This window comes from Mauremys mutica, chromosome 1, assembly GCF_020497125.1.
Source record: "Mauremys mutica isolate MM-2020 ecotype Southern chromosome 1, ASM2049712v1, whole genome shotgun sequence".
In the NCBI taxonomy this organism is placed as follows: Eukaryota; Metazoa; Chordata; order Testudines; family Geoemydidae; genus Mauremys; species Mauremys mutica.
In genome coordinates, this window is record NC_059072.1 from 269,254,350 (window position 1) to 269,273,755 (window position 19,406).

General features: G+C 42.9%; 2 protein-coding genes across 3 annotated transcripts in view; one reads left to right on the top strand and one right to left on the bottom strand.

Moving 5' to 3' along the window:
* The window catches only part of GPR180 (G protein-coupled receptor 180), a 31,775-nt gene extending 25,015 nt beyond the window's left edge, over positions 1-6,760 (bottom strand). The window contains exons 1-2 of the mRNA XM_045009988.1: positions 6,601-6,760; positions 1,534-1,692 (exon numbers count right to left, since the gene is read on the bottom strand). Of these exons, the coding sequence (XP_044865923.1) occupies positions 1,534-1,692; positions 6,601-6,742 (301 nt within the window). The 5' untranslated portion in view covers positions 6,743-6,760. The remainder of the gene's footprint in view (positions 1-1,533; positions 1,693-6,600) is intronic.
* Positions 6,761-7,261: 501 nt separating this feature from the next.
* Positions 7,262-19,406, top strand: part of TGDS (TDP-glucose 4,6-dehydratase) — a 34,725-nt gene continuing 22,580 nt past the window's right edge. Inside the window, exons 1-4 of one of the 2 annotated variants that reach the window (XM_045009999.1) lie at positions 7,262-7,399; positions 11,989-12,055; positions 13,598-13,666; positions 18,517-18,607. In XM_045009999.1, the coding sequence (XP_044865934.1) occupies positions 7,311-7,399; positions 11,989-12,055; positions 13,598-13,666; positions 18,517-18,607 (316 nt within the window). In that variant the 5' untranslated portion in view covers positions 7,262-7,310. Of the gene's footprint in view, positions 7,400-11,692; positions 11,712-11,988; positions 12,056-13,597; positions 13,667-18,516; positions 18,608-19,406 lie in introns of those variants that run through there. The other variant, XM_045010007.1, reaches the window with a different exon arrangement.

Below are 19,406 nucleotides of genomic sequence, written 5' to 3' on the forward strand. Positions count from 1 at the left end.
AAATAATGCTTTTAGTATCTGTATCTTTCAATTAAATAATTAATCAGAGCTATTGAACGCTTTATTGTTTGGCTGTTCTACGATTTGCACTTTTTTTTTTAACTTAGATCAGTACACAAATTAAGCATTATCTTGATTAACACTTCTTTGAAACTGAATTTTATGAGGGTCTTCAATGTTTTGTATATCAAAGGCTGCCAGATTCATGCTTCCATAAAAGTGGCACTGGCCTTTTAATTTTGTTTTCCTGTCTTTGAACAATGCCATTTTCTACAGGAATGGGGAAAAGAACCTCTTAACAAAATTGCATTATTCTTCTAGAAACAAAATACAACACAGCATGCATATTCTATGCTGGTATAATTATCAACTTAAATATTAACAACACTTGAATTAGAGATTCAATGATGAATAGCAGAATTAAATGGTAAAAGGAAATTAATATTAAACAAACTTTGTGGAATGAGACAGCATAGGGTGACCAGATGAGAGGGAGAAAATATTGGGACACCTGGGGGGTGGGGGGGCGGGAGGGGTGCCGAGTGCTGCTGGTGGAATGAAATATCAGGACAAATTGCGTCCCGACCAAAGATCGGTCGGGACACGGGACAAAGACCTAAACATCGGGACGGTCCTGATTTTATCGGGACGTCTGGTCACCCTAAGACAGCACAATTCAGCCTTGAATTAATTTTAGAGAGATGAAACTTACAAAAGGACATGAGAAATGGTAAAATTATTGTAGGAGGAGGTGTGAAAGAAAACGGAGGGGGGAGGTTCAGATAAAATCCTACCCTTATGGATGCCTTACTCTCTAACACCACATTATACTCATCTTACAAACAAGCACTTCTTACTATGACTGAAACCTCTTAACATTTCTTAAATGTATTTATAATTAGTGAAGTCTATTGCAATTATTTGTTCATAAAACCGGTTTTCTCCTGTTCCAACAAAGAGAACAACACCCCCTCACACACAACTGTGCATTTGAAGAGCTGATTCCTGCCCTTACCCCCAGGCCCCCAAAAATTTATACATCATAGTGATTTTATTCTGCAAACTGGCTTGGAGACTGCACTTTGTTAAGGTCTTCTGTTAAGATTTTCTGCACACTCAATAACAATCTTACACTATCGTGAAATGGGAATAATCTCCAGGCTGAGCCTACATATGGAAAATTTCAGCCAAATACTAGTATTTTTCAAAATTCTAAGCAAATGAAAGCATTGGGTTAGAATGAGACTTGATATAAAATTACCTATCTTAAAATGTTTCACTACTTGGTTTGTCAAGGAATATTAATATCCCAGCTGTTTAAGGAGACATCATTTGTAAAATAAAAAATCCTCCAAAAAAGACACAAGCAAACCAACTACATCTCTTTGTAATTAAACAAAAAAATACTGACGGGACCATTCTGGTTTCACGTAAGTTGATAAAAATCTTACTGATTTCAATGAGACCATGAATTTATCAAAAATACATAGTTAAAAGAACGCTGACTTCAAGGTTTAAAGAGAATAAACTCACTTGTCAGCTGAGCTTTGGATAGTTTCTCTCCGCAGCTGTGATCCTGGGTGCTGTCCTGCAGCTTTAGCCATTCCTGTGCTTGAAAAAGGTGAAGTCTGGCCTCTTTTTCAACAGCTGCTGCTACATTGTTGATTCTGATATACAGAACAGCATGGTCACCTTGATATTTAAAAAAAAAAAAAATCAACTACATGACTTATGTGGATCACACAAATAAAATTGGTAGAGTACTGTCATAAACAGATAGTTAAGGGTTAATATCTCTTTTACCTGTAAAGGGTTAAGAAGCTCAGTAAACCTGGCTGACACCTGACCAGAGGACCAATAAGGGGACAAGATACTTTCAAATCTTGGTGGAGGGAAGTCTTTGTTTTGGGTTCTTTGTTTGGGGGTTGTTCGTTCTCGGGACTGAGAGGGACCAGACGTCAATCCAGGCTCTCCAAATCTTTCTGAATCAGTCTCATGTTTCAAATTTGTAAGTACCTAGCCAGGAAGGCGTGTTAGTCTTATGTTTGTTTTCTCAACCTGTAAATGTTTCTTTTTGCTGGAAGGATTTTTACCTCTGTTTGCTGTAACTTTGAACCTGAGGCTAGAGGGGGTTTCTCTGGCTATATAAATTTAAGTACCCTGTAAAGCATTTTCCATCCTGATTTTACAGAGATAGCTTTTAATTAAAGAAAAAGAAAATAAAAATTTTCTTTTTAAGAACCCGAGTGATTTTTTTCCTTGTTTTAAGACCCAAGGGGATTGGATCTGAACTCACCAGGGATCGGTAGGGGGGAAAAGGAGGGGGGATGATTAATTCCTCTTTGTTTTAAGATCCAAGGAGTTTGGATCTGTGTGAAGCCTCTCAAGACAACCCAGGGAGGGGAAAGTCTGGGGGAAAAGGAGTGGGGAATGGTTAATTTCTCCTTGTGTTAAGATCTAAGGGGTTTGGATCTGTGTTCCCCAGGGAAGGTTTTGGGGGGACAGGGAGTGTGCCAGACATTGACTTCTGGCTGGTGGCAGTGTTACCAGATCTAAGCTAGTAAATTAAGCTTAGAAGTGTCCATGCAGGTCTCCACATTTGTACTCTAAAGTTCAGAGTGGGGGAGGAAACCTTGACAAGTACCTAGACAGCTATAGCAGTACCTTTTTAATGCATGTCACAGATCCAGATGGACCACTCTTGGTCACTCTCCAGATTACTGTAAGGGGGCTCACTTCATTGGGCCATGTGTGCTTTAGTTTACCAGAGCATAAGCATGGTCCAGTCACTGCCCCTGGTCTGGAATCCCCAGTCATACTCTTGAGGGGCAGTTCCTATATCACACCCTCTCCAGAGAGCTGAGACCTCACAGTCAAATTACCCAGGCCCAAGGACCAGTACTGACCCCTCAGTCTCCCTTGTAGCTTCTCTCCCAGAACTCCAGCACTTCTGGGGTCCACAGATTAATTCTTCAAGTACATGCAATCGGTATACCACATAACACACAGACTGACTTTGCACACGAGTCTAAACCACCACTGCTCTTTATTCAACTGCACAAGAAATATGCATACCTATATAAAAATAATAAACCCTGCATGCATTTCCCTGCCTTGGTTTTCTGACCACCTCAGATCATTCTTTGGGCTGGGATCTGAGTCCTCTGGTGCTGTCCAGGGTTCCTCTGCTGCAAGACACAGCTTGCCGCCTTGCCTTCCCAATTACCAAGCCTCCTTCTTGGTCATCTTGCTCTGACCTTGGTTGGTCCTGCAACTAACTCAACCACCCCCTGCTATGAATATATATATACACATCTCTTCCTTTCTCTCCTACTCAAAGTTCCTGAGTGGCTCTGATAATCTCTCAAGTTTGTCTGTCCTAACACAACACCTGGCTGCTTTGTTCTGCTGTTGGTAATTTTCCATTTGTCAAGCTCCTTCAAATTTCAGCCCCCTACAGACAAGCTGAAGGAAGTGATTTCCTCTAGCTCCAGCCAACCTTTTTAGCATACCTACTGACTAGTCATACAGTCATTGAGGTTAACTAGGAAGTCGCACACTTTGTACCATCCGTAGATCAAGCTTACTGCACACACCAGGAGTGGAATGCATGCTTCCTTATTCCACCCCTCCACATGCTCCCTGTGTGCTATCCTCCCATTCCCCTTTGTTTCAGGGGCACCCTGCAACTCCCTCACATCTCCCTCCTGATCGGGTCTCAGTGTGCCCTCCAATCTCACCTCCTCCCATACCAGGATGGATCCCCATTCTCCTATCCCATACCCTACACTCAGCAGCTCTGAGTGCACCCCAATTTCCACTTCCCTATGCCCTCCATACCCCTCACAGGAAGAGACTCTCTGTAACCCTCATTCCCCCTCCCACACCAGAGGCTGTGTGCATGTCTCCCTGGCCCCTCCCCGCAACTCTTCTTTCTGTCTCAGTGCTAAGTTACCCAGGATGTCAACATGTTGCACTCTCCTGGGAGGGCAGGCAGAGACAAGATGGGGTACTGTTATGCTGGAAGGTGTTAAAGGGTGCTATCAACCTGTTTGTTCTACTGCCAACTGCAGAGGTGTTTGAGGAGGTGGCTGTGCTAAAGAGCTGGCAGGGAAATTGGAGGGACTAATGGCCATTGATGCCTAGAACATTCCCTGAAATTTTGGAACTGATTGCATGTGGTGTTTAAAAGTTATTACATTAGACAGACAGACTGCCAAATTGAAGACAAAAAGTTTGCAAGCCCAGCCAACAAGTCTCCATTGAACACCACTCTCATGATCTCAACTTGCACAAAATCCTAACTCTGGCCTCATTAACATAAACATACATTTATGTTATAACTGTACTTTAAACAACTAAAAAAAAAAAAGCCTTACAGATAGTTGTCTCCCCCTTTCCTCCCAATTTACATCTGTCCAAGGTCCAGGAATTGTTCTATTCAGTTTTGTACTAGTGACTGGTTAAAGATCCTTTGGGCTAGAAAGAATAGATTCCAATCTTCCCTATGGAATGTAGCACTTGATTCTAAAACTGGAAGGGCTTGACATACTAACCTTTAAAATCACAATTATTTTATCATCTGCTGTAGAGTAGAACTGATGAGAACTAAGATACTTAAATATAAGATGGAGGAATACAAGAGAGCACCAATTTTTTTTTTTAAAAGAACTTCTAGAAGATAGTCAGTAACATGAGGTGTGTGTAGATATACACGGCAAAAATATGGCCTGGTGAAAAAGTTGTATTTGTTTGAGGATAACTTGCATCACTCAATAATTCATCACCTGTGACTAAATCAGATATCCCCAACTCATGCCAATAAATCCATTTATTCCACACCATCATGTGGTCTTTACATTAAATATAATACACCCCATTCTTAAAAGAAAAAATTCTTAGAATCGAGAATTCTAGTCAGAGTAAATCAATACAATACAAATAGCAAAGATATAAATGTCTTCAAACTTATGTCGGCATTGTTTTGCTTTTAAACTCTAAAGACTCTCACCTCTTCTCCACCTCTTGTGTATTATCTCTTACACTCCTATCTAATTCAGGCACTAATCCAGCAACTGGCTCTGAGCAAGCTGACTCCCACTGAATTCAGTGGGGCTCTACACAGGAGCAGGGGTTCACCACATAGAGTCGGTTGCAGGATAGAGGTCTCAGATGGTACGAACTTGGTGACAGGGATAGGGTCTTAGACATCTGTAAAGCACTATGCATGTCTATGGTACAGGCTAATAATTCTTTGCCTGCATAATTAGACCTTTCATAAACATGTGTCTGAATAAAAGAAATACAAATTGTTTTATAACATTATTATTAATAACTGATAACCTATATAGAGGTGTTTGCAGAAGAGGCATTTTCTGGGAAACATCCTGACATGTTAAGGGCACGTACATATAGTAAGTGGAGAAAGCTATAAGGTTCCTTGAAACTTTCTGATTGAGGAACGTAGAGTATTAAGTATAATTCTAGTTACTATTTAGTGATTTAACATATAATCTGAGTTATTATTAAAATTAAGCAAACATAATGCAAAAAACCTTCAAGATAATAATTTAAAAAAAAAGTATTACATGGCAACTCTTTTGTAGCCAAAGCTCATAAAGCTCTTGGCTCTGCCACTGGCTTGCTATGTGGCTTTGGACAAGTTGCTAATCCTCCCTGCGTCCCTCTTTCCCCATCTGTAAAATGGATAGTGATAGTGACCTCCTGTGCAAAGTCATTGAGACAGACTGATAACAGTATCTAGTTCTTAATGTGCTTTCATCACTATATAATCTATTAGGATATTTGGGCACTGGTAGAGGCAAACTAGATGGCTTGAGAATGCTGAAAGGCCTCTTCAGGAATGGGTGCACTGACATAAAAAACCCTTGCCATCTCACCCAGGCTTACAGGACTCTGACTAAGGGGCTGTTTAATGGTGGTGTTTAATTTGGGCTCAGGCTCTAGGACCTGCAAGGTGGGAGGATCCCAGAGTCCCAGCTGCAGCCCAAGCCCAAACATCTATACTGCAATTAAACAGTTCCTTAGCCCAAGTCCAGCAAGCCCGAGTCAGAAGGTTTTTAATTACAGTGTAGACAGGTCTGGTCTATACCTAAAACTTAGGTTGATCTAGCTACAATGCTCAGGGCTATTAAAAATATCATGCCCTGTGCAACATAGTGACCACGACTTAACCCACACTGTCAATCCACACAGTCTGGTCAATGGAAGAATATTTCCTTTGATCCAGCTGCTGCCTCTCAAAGCGGGGGGGCGGCCGGGGGGGCAGGGTTAACTACACCGATGAAACCCCCCCTTCCCCGGCCGTGGGGAGCGCCCACGCCTCGGGCTGCAGCCACTGGAGCGCGGACATGCCCCAGTCTCCCTTCCAAACCCGGCGCAGGGCAGGGCAGGGCCCCTCCGGCTCTCGGCAGGCTCCGGGCACGCGTGTGCGCCCGGCTCCGCCCGCGGGCAGCCCTGGGCTCGGCGCGCCAGGCAGGTCTCGCCCCCGAGCCCAGCTGAGGTGACGGGCCCCGCGGCCCCCACACCCGGGCTGCGGAGCCGCCGGCTCCCGCCCGCCCGCCCGCGGCGGGCACCTACCGTGGAACTGGAACCGCGCCGCCGGCTGCGCCCCGCCCCCCGCGCTGGGGAAGCGGCCCCGCAGCGTCTTCCCCTGGGCGCCCCGCAGCCACCAGCGGCCGCTGCCCACGGCCACGCAGAGCAGCCACAGCAGCTGCCCCATCCCCGGCAGCGGCACGGGCCCCCCGCCACCTCGGTATCACGTGACAGCCCCCCCCACCGCGCACAGCTGGAGCCGGCGGAGGGAGAACCAATAAGAACAGAGAACGAGCCATGGGGCGGAGCCAGCGCGTGCCTCGCCTCCCCCATTGTTATTCCCCCCTCCCTCCTGCAGCGAGAGCCCGAGGCGCGGCCCGTCGCCAGGTCGCTACGTGTCCGTTGCTTAGCTTGGCCATACGGCGGCCAAGTGTCGTGAAACGGTATTTTACGGCTGCCGTGGAGGGGGTGGGGATGCTTCGGGGGACCGCCCACAGCGTCCGCCCGCCCGCCCTGTGCTGGGGCGGGGCTGCCCCTGCCCCTGCCCCATGCATGGACCCGCGCCGCCGCTAGCGCACCCCCGCGCTCCCGGCACGGACGAGGGCAGTAGTAGAGGGCATCACTGTGCACGCGCGGGGACGGAGGCACCGCTTCGCCCATGCGCACTGGCGGACAACGCAGGGGGGGGGGTGGTGAGAGACAACGCCGGGACGTGACGGCAGGGGGGCGAGCAGCGGAAGTGCCGTAAAGCGCGGATGATGTCGGGCGCTGGGGCTCCGGGGGCTGCCGTGGGGCCGTCGGGCTTTGCCAAGCGGCTCCTGGTGACGGGCGGCGCCGGGTTCATGTGAGTAGCGGCGCTTGGGGGAAGGGGCCCGAGATCCAGGCGCTTGTCCCGCGTCCCGACCCGTGGGTGGGCGGCGCAGTGTGTCCCGACGTTTCGCGGGTCTCCGTGTTGTTTTGGTTTTTGCTCCGTCAGCGGAAACCTCTTTTCCCCCCCCCCCCCCATGTGTCCTGGTATTTTCTTCTTCTCATGCGGTCACCCTGCTTGGGAGGGGGGCGGGGTGAGTCTCTCCCCCCCCCTCCCGCTGTCCCGCCGCTGCCGCCCGCGCTCCTTATCAGTAAGGCTGAGATTTTGTCACTGTTGAGTAAAAATCAGGGACAGGTCACAGGTAATAAAAATTCACAGAGGCCTGTGACCTGTCCCTGACTCTTACTAAAAATAACTATGACACAGTGGGGCTAACGATGCTTCCCTAAACCCTGCGGTGGGGGCGGGGAGGGTTGTCTAGCACTTGCTGCCCATGGTGACTCATAGCTCTGGGATTGCCCCTTGCTGCGGCTTGGAGTTTCGGGGTTCTCGCTCCCGGGGCTGAAGTGGAAAATGTCACGGAGGTCTCTAGACGTCACGGAATCCGTGACTTCTGTGATCCTGCGTGACATAATCTTAGCTTTAATTTTCAGCAGTAAGCAAACAATTTCAGACAGAAGTAGTTATCTGTTCAGTTCAGTGGCCCTTTATGGCAAAAGCTGCATTTTGCTTTCTTTACCAAGTTGAAGGGACAACAGTTTATACCAGGAGTCCGCAACCTCTGGCATGCGGCTGCCTGGTGGGCCAGACCAGTTTGTTTACCTGCTGTGTCGGCAGGTTCGGCGGACCGCAGCTCCCACTGGCCGCGGTTCGCTGTCCCAGGCCAATGCGGGAGGCGGAAAGCCACGGCCAGCACATCCCTTGGCCCGCAGTGCTTACCGCAGCCCCCATTGGCCTGGGACAGTGAACCGCAGCCGGTGGGAGCCGCGGTCCACTGAACCTGCTGACGCAGCAGGTAAACAAACTGGCCTGGCCCGCCAGGGTGCTTATCCTGGTGAGCCGCGTGCCAGAGGTTGCCGACCCCTGGTTTATACTAATTACCTTATAAAATTAAATATTACTCACTCACATGCAAGTTAGCATATAATGGACATCGGAGAGGATGATACATCAAGTTAGCTGTCTGTGGAAGACCGATACGTGGTCTACACTTAAAAGTTTTGCTGGCATAGCTATGCCAGTCTCAGCTGGGTGGAGGGGTATCACATCTCAAAACTACATAACAATTCAAAGGCCCTAATGTAGATGCAGTTATACTAGCTAAAATGTTGTTGGGGAAGGTGGAGTGTCCACTAGAAGGGTTTTCCGGTAGAGCTGTACTGGCAAAGCCTAGTATAGACAAGGTAAATATCTAGGATTTTTTTCTTTATTCCTTTTATTAAAAACAAAGAAACAAACAAAAAAAACCTTGTCTTAAATACAGCATTTGCATCAGGAAAACTTAAATTGGTTTGAAAATTGATTGGTTAAAGCAGGGCAAAAGGCTAGTTTATACTGATTGAGCTTAAACCTCTTCCTGACTGACTTCAGCTAAATCAATGTAAGAACAGGTTTTTATTAATTTGAGAATGTGCATACTTACAATGTTTTGCATCTGTAAAGCTAAGCTGATTGGCCGAGCAAAGCGAGGTACATTCCATGACATTTCTCTGTTTCTTTGTGTATAGGAATGGCCATACTGGGTCAAATCAATAGTCCATCTAGCCCAGTATACTCTCTTTTGATAGAGGCCAATATTAGGTGTTTCAGAGGGAATGAACAGAACAGGGCAATTACCAAATGATCCATTAGCTGTCATTCACTCCCAGCTTCTAGCATTCAGAGGCTTAGGGACATCTCGGGCAGGGGTTGCATCCCTGACCATCTTGACTAATAGCCATTGATGGACCTATCCTCCATGAATTTATCTAATTCTGTTTTGAGCCCAGTTATAGTTTTGGCCATCACAACATCCCCTGGCAACGAGTTCCACAGGTTGACTGTGCGTTATGTGAAGAAGTTCATTTTGTTTGTTTTAAATGTACTCCTTATGTGAAGGAGGAACTAACACTTCCTTATTCACTTTCTTGGCACCATTCATGATTTTATAGTCCTCTATTGTATCCCCTGCTTATTTGTGTCTTCCAAACTTAAAAGTCCCAGTCTTTTAAATCTTGCCTCATAAAAGAGAGGAAGTGGAGTTTATTCCTCCTCATTTCCCTGCACACGGGAGTAAGGACTGCATGTCAGGGACCCTGAGTCTTGAACCTTGGTACACAGGGCTCTTAGGAGGTAGTAAGTTCCAGCCTGTCACATATGTGATACTTTAAAATGCTGTTGTCAATCAATTCCAAAATTTCAAGGAATCTTTAAGTATCAATGGGCAGAATCCTTTGCTTTTTGGTGAAAATCAGAAAATTGGAAGGGAGAAATGGAGGGTAAGCAGTCTTTGTGTCTGGATAGCAAAATTATCAATTTCAGTACAGTGCTTACAGTTCAGAGTTACAAACTGACTGGCCAACCACACGCCTCATTTGGAACCAGAAATATACAATCAGGCAGCAGCAGAGACAGGAAAAAAAAGGAAATACAGTACAGTACTGTGTTAAACATAAATTATTTAAAAAAAGGAAAGTTTAAAAAAAATTGGACAAGGTAAGGAAACTGTATCAGTACTTGTTTCATTTAAATTAAGATGGTTAAAAGCAGCATTTTTCTTTTGCATAGTAAAGTTTCAAATTTGTATTAAGTCATTAAGGTTCAGTTGTAAACTTTTGAAATAACACCATGATGTGTGTTCAGTTACAAACATTTGAATTATAAACAACCTCCATTCCTGAAGTGTTAGTTACAATAGAACCTCAGAGATATGATCTGTAGATCAAAGAACTGGTTAATCAAAGCCATGAACACCTTCCAGCATAATATGCCTCATCTCAGCTCTGCTCGTCCTCCTAATAGTTTAAAAGTGTTGACAACCTCAATGACTTATCTCTAGGACAGAAACAAAAGAAATGAGAATGGTGGGGAGCCATGGGGAAGGAAGGGCATGGCAAAGAGAATGAGGGACCTTGCATGGAAGGAATGGGAGGCACATGGACCTCCCAGCATAGGGGACCTGGTAAAGGGGATTGGGTGGAGAATGGAGTACTGTAGTATGAGCACAGAGGGCAAGGAGGGGCACACAGGGCCCCTGGCTTGGAGGGAGAATGGAGGACAATAGTATGGTGGAGGGGGATATGGGAGTAGCATACAGAGCCCCTTGATGAGGGGTGGGTGAGCAGAGTTGGCAAGAGCCCCTGAAATAGAGGGGGGGTGAGGATGGTCCACAGGGAGCTTGGGGGGAGAAATGGTATGCAAGGTGCCCATTTCTCCCTTCTTCTCTTTGTGGCCCCCTCCCCCCATTTTCCTCTCTTCTCAGAAGTGTCTGAAGTGCCTAGATTTGCTAACAAGATGCATGGGCTCCATGTGTTATACATTTCTCTCTCTACCTTAATTGGTCATATGTTACATTACTTTCTACACCTAAGCACATTTCAGAATTTATTTTTGTGAATTTCTCTCTGCACCTTAATTGACCAATTCTGAAATGTGCTTAGGTGTAGAAACTAATGTAACATATGAACAGAACCACGGTAATGTATGAACAGAACCCACGGCTCAGTATTGAAGCACAGATCATTGAGACTGTTGGTATGGCAGGGGATGGATCAGCTCTTAAAAAAATGTTTAAGGTTACACAAATGCTAATCTTGCAAACAGTCATGTGCTTAACTCTATGCAGTGGAACCACAAACCTATAAATTTTAAAGCCATGTATAAGTATATGAAGAATTGAGGCCAAAGATATGCTGATATGTAGGTTATACAGTTTATTAGAAAACTATGACATTTGATTGTAATAAGAAAAGCCAAAGAGGAGTTTGAAGAACGACTAGCCAAAAACTCTAAAGGTAATAACAAAATGTTTTTTAAGTACATCAGAAGCAGGAAGCCTGCTAAACAATCAGTGGGGCCCCTTGACGATCAAAATACAAAAGGAGCGCTGAAAGACGATAAAGTCATTGTGGAGAAACTAAATGGATTCTTTGCTTCAGTCTTCACGGCTGAGGATGTTAGGGAGATTCCCAAACCTGTGCTGGCTTTTGTAGGTGACAAATCTGAGGAACTGTCACAGATTGAAGTGTCACTAGAGGAGGTTTGGGAATTAATTGATAAACTCAACATTAACAAGTCACCGGGACCAGATGGCATTCACCCAAGAGTTCTGAAAGAACTCAAATGTGAAGTTGCGGAACTATTAACTAAGGTTTGTAACCTGTCCTTTAAATCGGCTTCGGTACCCAATGACTGGAAGTTAGCTAATGTAATGCCAATATTTAAAAAGGGCTCTAGGGGTGATCCCGGCAATTACAGACCGGTAAGTCTAACGTCGGTACCGGATAACAAAAAGCAACATTAGCAAATTTTAAAAAAATCAGTGTATTTTTGTGTTAATTGGGGTTTTGTCTCTAGGGATCTGGTATCCTAAAGTTATCTATATAATCATAATTTAAAACAGGATTATTCTTTTTTTAAACCTGCAGTGCATCACATGTGGTTGTGTCTCTTGTAGAAAACTATCCAGACTATCTGATTATCAATCTAGATAAGGTAAGTTTTTGTGTTTTTTCTCTCTAAAGAAATGTGAAATGCACCTCTACCTCGATATAACACTGTCCTCAGGAGCCAAAAAATCTTACCATGTTATAGGTAAAACCGCATTATATCGAACTTGATTTGATCTGCTGGAGCGCGCAGCCCCGCCCCCGCCGGATCACTGCTTTACTGCGTTATATCCGAATTTGTGTTATATCAGGTGGCGTTATAACGGGGTAGAGGTGTAATGTGAATCAGTTAATATACAATATGTTGAAAGTTTGCTTGACATGGAAAGTTTTACATTAGACCTTGAATTTCTTAAAATTCAGAGTTGGCATGTTTTACGTGCTAATTTAGGGCCTGATCTAAAGCCCAGTTCTCAAAGCCCACCTCAATTCTGCTAACATGTTCTTTGTTTCACATACTGTACCTTAACTCTAATCAAACGAAGTATTTTTATTTGGAGTAGCCATGAGTTTCAAATCTGCTTCTCAGCCACGTCATGCTTTCAACAGTGGGTTTGAAACTTCTACCCCAGACAGCTTATTTGGTTAGTACTCAATCAGGCATTATGTAGAAATTGATTTATTTTATAATTTTATGTAACAATGAGAAAGTAAGCAATTTTTCAGTAATAGTATACTGTGACACTTGTATTTTTATGTCTGATTTTGTAAGCAAGTTGTTTTTAAGTGAGGTGTAAATTGGGGGTACGTAAGACAAATCGGACTCCTGAAAGGGTTACAGTATTCTGGAAAGTTGCAAGCCATTGGATTAGAGTAAAGATTGCTCAACTGCAGATCCCATTAAACACAATCACTGAAAACCTCCAGGTAAGGTAATCTTCAGAGCAAAATTTTCAAAGACTCTTCACCTTCACAACAAACTCTTCTGCACTTCCATAATATAACCAACCACAATAGCATGTGTCATAGCAAAGTCTGGCCCAATCCTGAAAATACTGCTACAGAAGCTTAACTTTACTCATGTGAGTAATATCACTGAAGCAAATGCTTAATCATATGTGTATTTTTAGAATCAGGGTCTACAATGTTAACGAGTCTGGGAATTTTAAAGAGAGGATCACTTTCAAATGTTTCCTCTGCCAAAATTTAATATTTTACTTTCATACATTCCTTCAGCTCTCTTAATTAGAAAGCATTCATATGAAAATGGCTCTGTTTTGGAAGACTTCAACTGTTTCTCATTTTTATTTGCCCATCTCACAATCATCTGTTTTGGCTGCCAAATGATATCAGAGAATTATGTTGTCAACAAAGTGTGGGCAGATGGATCAATTCTGGGGGACTAGGATTCTAAGCTTCTATTTAATTGATTATTGCTAGAGTTTTCAATCACCATGTAATGGCACATAATACACCTTTTAAACAGAGAAGTTGACCTCTCTGCAGATCTATTTTAAACAATAGTTTTAGCACCTTCTCCTCAAGCTTGTTAATTAGACACTTGCTCAGTTAGTAAATAAGCAGGATCTAATATAGAATCGTTGAAAACTCATCGTCATAGTAATATTCTGTGTTTTTTTTTCTTAAGATGGACTATTGTGCAAGCTTGAAGAATCTTGAAACCATTTCTGAGAAGCAAAACTATAAGTTTATCCAGGTATGGCAGATTGTTTATTATCAAACTAGCAAGTTATGGTTGTAAAATCTGAGGTTGGACAGGCTTTTATATCTGGGCTTCTGCAGAACTGAGACCTGATTTGGGAATCTCCATCTTTTTCTTCTCATGGAACTATAGCGTCTGCTTTTGGTTATGTTGTATAACTTCCACTTTTGACCATGTGTGTATGGGTGTCAACATGGCTTATTACTGCATACTTCTGATACAGTGTCTATAACAGGGGTCGGCAACCTCTGGCACGCGGCTCACCAGGGTAAGGACCCTGGCGGGCCGGGCCAGTTTGTTTACCTGCCATGTCGGTAGGTTCGGCTGACCGCAGCTCCCACTGGCCGCGGTTCACCGTCCCAGGCCAATGGGGGCTGTGGGAAGCAGTGTGGACCGAGGGATGTGCTGACCGCGGCTTCCCGCCAAGTGCTTACCCTGGCGAGCCATGTGCCAGAGGTTGCCGACCCCTGGTCTATAATCTAAAAGTATATGCCACCAACGCATGGGGTAACCCCTCAAAAACTGAAATACATAATTATAGACTAAAGGTTAGAATTTAATCAAGCCTCTGCATCATAATGGAGTGATCTTTGTTTAACTCTCCTAACTTCTGGGCTAACTTTATGAATAACTGTACTTTGGAGTATCAAATACAGACCACTGCCTGAGCGGAATACTGAATTATATGGGCCACTAGTATGTTCTGTTATGTAAATTCCTGTGCTCTTGTTGATCTGCTGGCAATGTTACCTGTTTCATGACTCAAAATCTCAAATGTGCTTGGAAGATTGTTTAAACATAACCTGCCCATTTAGAAGCCTTAAAGGCCTGCAAATCCTGTGGCTTCCTCTTTCCCACTGTTCAGATACTCAGTTTAGTAACATCAGTGTAAACACGTGAAATGCTGTGAGTTGAGTGGCGTGACAGCTAAGGAGGCATGTGGTGAAGAAATGGTATTTACAGCTTTATAAAGGTTTCCAGTTTAAACACAATTTGATACCACTGCCCTAGTCAGACTGATACAATGCCTTCTTATAGGGTGGCATGATACAGATTCCTGGGAATGAGTGCGAGTGTAGACAGCAGAACGACCTTGTATGTGCATTAGTTATGAGTATTGGAGCAGAAATTCAAGATGAGAACACAGACATGAATCCTGAGCTTCTGTGACTAGGGACTTTTCTAAATGGGGGAGTTTCTTTGGTATGGTGTTTTTTGCTATAACTAGTTTGGTGTTAGCAGATCAGGTGTTTGGGCTGTTGTCAAGGAGGTCTATGCTGCTGTTGAGCGGGTGCTGCTGGCTGATCATAGAACTTGGAAACGCATAGATGCTTATTGATGGTGGATTTGCACAGTGGCATTTCTGTATTTTATTGGGGCCATTGATGGGACCCAGGTGCCCAGTCTTTGTCCCCAAAACCAGACCTCAGAGTTCATTGGGAGAAAAGTGTATTTCACCAGGATGCCGCAAGACCTGATTGATCACTATGGAAGGGCAACCAGGGTTATATGGGATAGTGTGGGAATCTATGATGCCAGGAACTTTAGAAACTCAGCATTGTTTTATGCAAGGAAAAATGGGACACTTGCTCTCAAGACCACTATGAACATGAATGCTGGTGTGATTTCCCCTGTCATTCTGGGAGACTTATCTTACCTGGCTTATGAAGGCTTTCTGGGCACTTGGATAGGAGAAAGGAGCTACTTCATTAACGCTGTGAACAGAAGGAGAGGGTGCCACTGCAAAATGTTCCAACTGTTCAGAGAGCCAAAGTCAAGGATGTGAATGTGGCATGGCTACTGATGTAATAGATATGTAACTTCATGTATATGAGCTTGCCATTAGCTGGAATCACAAAGGGGCATACCTAGGAACATGCTAGTATTTAAACAGGATGGTGACATCCAGTCAAGGTGTTCCCGGAGCAGTAGAGGGCATGCAGGTAAACAGGCTGACCTAGATGTGAAACAGTGCAATGTGGGATGGCGTGGAAGGACTTCCAGAAGTGGTACGGTTAATCTAAAATAGGGAAGAGTCCATACAAACCATTTTCCAGTATAACTTACTCCAAAATAGTTGTATATCTTCCAAAGAGGATTAATTAAAGTGAGATAAGATGCCAGATAAGGTTTTAAAAAAAAGTGTGTGTGGACACAAGGCAATTTATACATAACTTTCCTGTGTGTGTGTGTGTGTGTGTGTGTGTATACACACACACACACAGGAAAGTTATGTATAAATTGTGTGTGTGTGTGTATGTATGTATGTGTGTATATATATATATATAGACATATATAGATAAGCCGTACCATTAGGGTTATGCTGCTGTTTCTCTAGATAAAATTAGATTAGATGGTGTCCTCTCTTCTTTTAAAAACAATATACTGGTGTGGTAAAGAGTTTCATTTCCCTGACAGATGAGGTGGATTGTTCTATTTAAATCTTATGTGCCTCAGCTTCCTCATTTGTAAAATTGGGATAATACTTCATTACACACATCACAAGGGTGTTGCATGGTTTAATTAGTTGATGTTGTAAAGTGCTTCTGAAACTGGGAAGCCTAGTATAAGTACAGAATGTTAATGTAAAAGATAATTGGGCTGGTTATATATTTTAAGATTGAGAGCATACTACAAAGTATATAGCTATACCAAGTACTATGTGCTATGCATTGCAAGGGCCAAAACCAAAAGCCTGCAGGTTCTACTATTTGTGTATAATTTTAAGAGTATTAGCATTGTTCAGCATTCCCCACTGAAAATTACTGGAATTTTGATGACTCTCTGAAGGGTGTATTTCTCTAGAGGTACAGTAAGAAACACATTATTTTAAATCCTTCATTGACTTTTTGCAAACACACTGGTTTCTGTAGCAAAGGCTGAGTAATGCTGATGCTGTTTAAAGAACATTTACTAGTGTGTTTTATCTTTGAGGTGGAGAAATGGGAAAATGTCAACCTAATGTTTCCCTAGTGTGTTTTTTGGTGTGTAGCATTTTGAGCAAAGGTAAACTAACTTTTTTGCCTGTGTAGTTATACCAAATAGTTATATATTTGGAACTATTGCCAGCCAGTTGGTTGCCTTGCTTCTGAAAACTATGAACTAGATCCTAGAATGATCTTCAGTTCATCTTCCATTATTTAAAGCCACTAGGTGTCGCTGTTCATTCACAAATTATTCATAACATCTTTATGCTTTATGTATAGCAGGGATCGGCAACCTTTGGCCCACGGCCCGCCAGGGTAAGCATCCTGGCAGGCCGGGCCGGTTTGTTTACCTGCTGCGTCCGCAGGTTCGGCCAATTGCGGCTCCCACTGGGGCTGCGGGTTGCCGCTCCAGGCCAATAGGGGCTGTGAGAAGCTGCGTGGACCGAAGGATGTGTTCACCGCTGCTCCCTGCAGCCCCCATTGGCCTGGAGCGGTGAACTGTGGCCCGTGGGAGCTGCAATCGTCCAAACCTGCAGACGCGACAGGTAAACAAACTGGCCCGGCCCGCCAGGGTGCTTACCCTAGTGAGCCGCGTGCCAGAGGTTGCCGATCCCTGATGTATAGTATAGCTAAAACTCATAAGTAGCTTGAATACTAGTATTGGAGATGTTTCTTAAATTTCTAGTGGTGGTAATTTAGCTCCATATTTAATGGGTAATGTACATAAATAATATGAGTCTGAATACATTGGAGAGCCTTGCTTGAAAAGCATGAAGTACATTTCTATTTCCTCATTTTTAGAGTTAGCTGTAGTTTGTTCTCTATTAATTCATAAACTACAGGAAAGCAGTTTTTGAAACACTTTAAAAAAATTGGATATGTGATTCTTTTCTTTGTTTTTAGCAGTGCTTTTGCTTGCTCTTTGAACACTTTACTTGCGTTTTCCTATGGGCAGTCTTAATTTTCTATTAACTGATTTTCTTATTCTTTCAAACAACAGAACTTTTGACCCTGTGGCTTAGCCTACACATTCTGGCTTCATGACGATTGTTTTAGGACAGAGTTTTTTTCACTTGCTCTTTCTGTGATAGTTCACATTCCAATTCATGAAAATGCATATTAACTTCAGAGTGTAAGTGCTAAAGTAAACTAATTAGATAATTTCAAAGATGTAATTTTTGTAATTTTCTCTAATAAACTTACAGTGGCTCTTGCCATTGCTAATTCATTTAATATTTATTCTGTGTAATTTTTAAAACTATTTTAATGTTGACAGCAGCTAGTTCTAGAACTTAAAAATATCCTTCCTTTATCATCACTAACAGGTTCTGACAGGGAGGTTGTTGGTTTGAACCCTCCCACCCTCCACGAGATTGTGACTTTTTAATATGAACTTTATTCAGTTAATGAGTATTTATATAAATAGGTTAAATTAACTGGTCCTTTTATGTTTAAAGTAACATTTCTGCTATTTTAAGCGTTTGATTGCAAGTATGAGGGTTACACAGAATTTTATTTCTTTAGCTGTAAAATGTGTTGAGGGAACTGAATGACTTTGGACATGATTTGGGAATTTATTTTATGTAATAGTTTATTGTAAGTATCAACAGAATACTTCCCCTGCATTTATTCATTGAGGTAGTCTCACTTGTATGTAAGTGCTTAGCCCTTTTTGATTCTTGTGTACTATGTTTTTTAAAATAAGCTATTCAATACATTTGGACTGACATGATAGTATACAAGTAATCAATAGGAATGCAGTCCTGCATAAAGTCATGGATTAAAATGAACAAAACAGACGACTTGCTGTTTATACACTATTGATAAAACTTGGTACGGTTAAGAGTCGACCCTACATTTTTAAAAACTGACTTGGATTGCTATCTTTGTTTTTAATCTAATTGTTTTTCTCTTTAGGGTGACATCTGTGAACCCCATTTTATAAAACTACTTTTTGAAACTGAGAAAATTGATATAGTACTACATTTTGCAGCACAAACCCACGTAGGTGAGCATTGTTGCATGTTGTTGTAATAAATCTACTACGTGTTTTGTTTGAAACAACTAACCTATTTACGTTGTTGCTGTTTTTATTCCTGTCGCCTTCATATTAAACTAAAGGACCATAATTGTCTATTTATTATAACAACACCAAGTAGCACTGTTAAAACTCAGGGTCTGTCAGCAAGGCTGGATTAAGGCATAAATTAACTAAGCTACAGTTTAGGGCCTCGCAATATGAGGGGCCTCTAAAAAAGAAAAAACTGACTCCATTTTAAATTTTATCAAAATCGGTTGATAAATAAAGGAGTTATGGGGAAAAAAAGATTCTCTCTAAATATAGACACTTTCGTTCAAATATGACAAAAATATACACATCTGGCTACACAAATACCCTTGTCCTATTACCTTTCACTAATTGTTCATTATTGACAGGTGGGAGGCCAGGCTGAGAAAAAAAATGATAATTGCACTTGTAAAATTAGTCTTTCTACAAGTAACTCTGCTATCCGTCTCCCAAGGCAGCGTTTTATTGGCCAGCTGCTTCTAGTTTAGCGTCCCCCTTGGCTGGTAATAGCTGGAAGGCCGCCATCTTTTGTTTATGTCCAGCATGCTCCATCATGTAGTGCCTTCGTTCCTGTTTTTCTACGTTTTCTTAAGAGTTAGTGTGTTCTTTTTTCTTTTGATCTGTACATACGTACTGTTGTGTTTGGTAGTGCGCACACCGCTTTCTGCTTTATGCACTATCCATGCTTCACATGATTGAATTTGCAGCTGATCATCTTATGCACTTGGGTTGGGTGGAT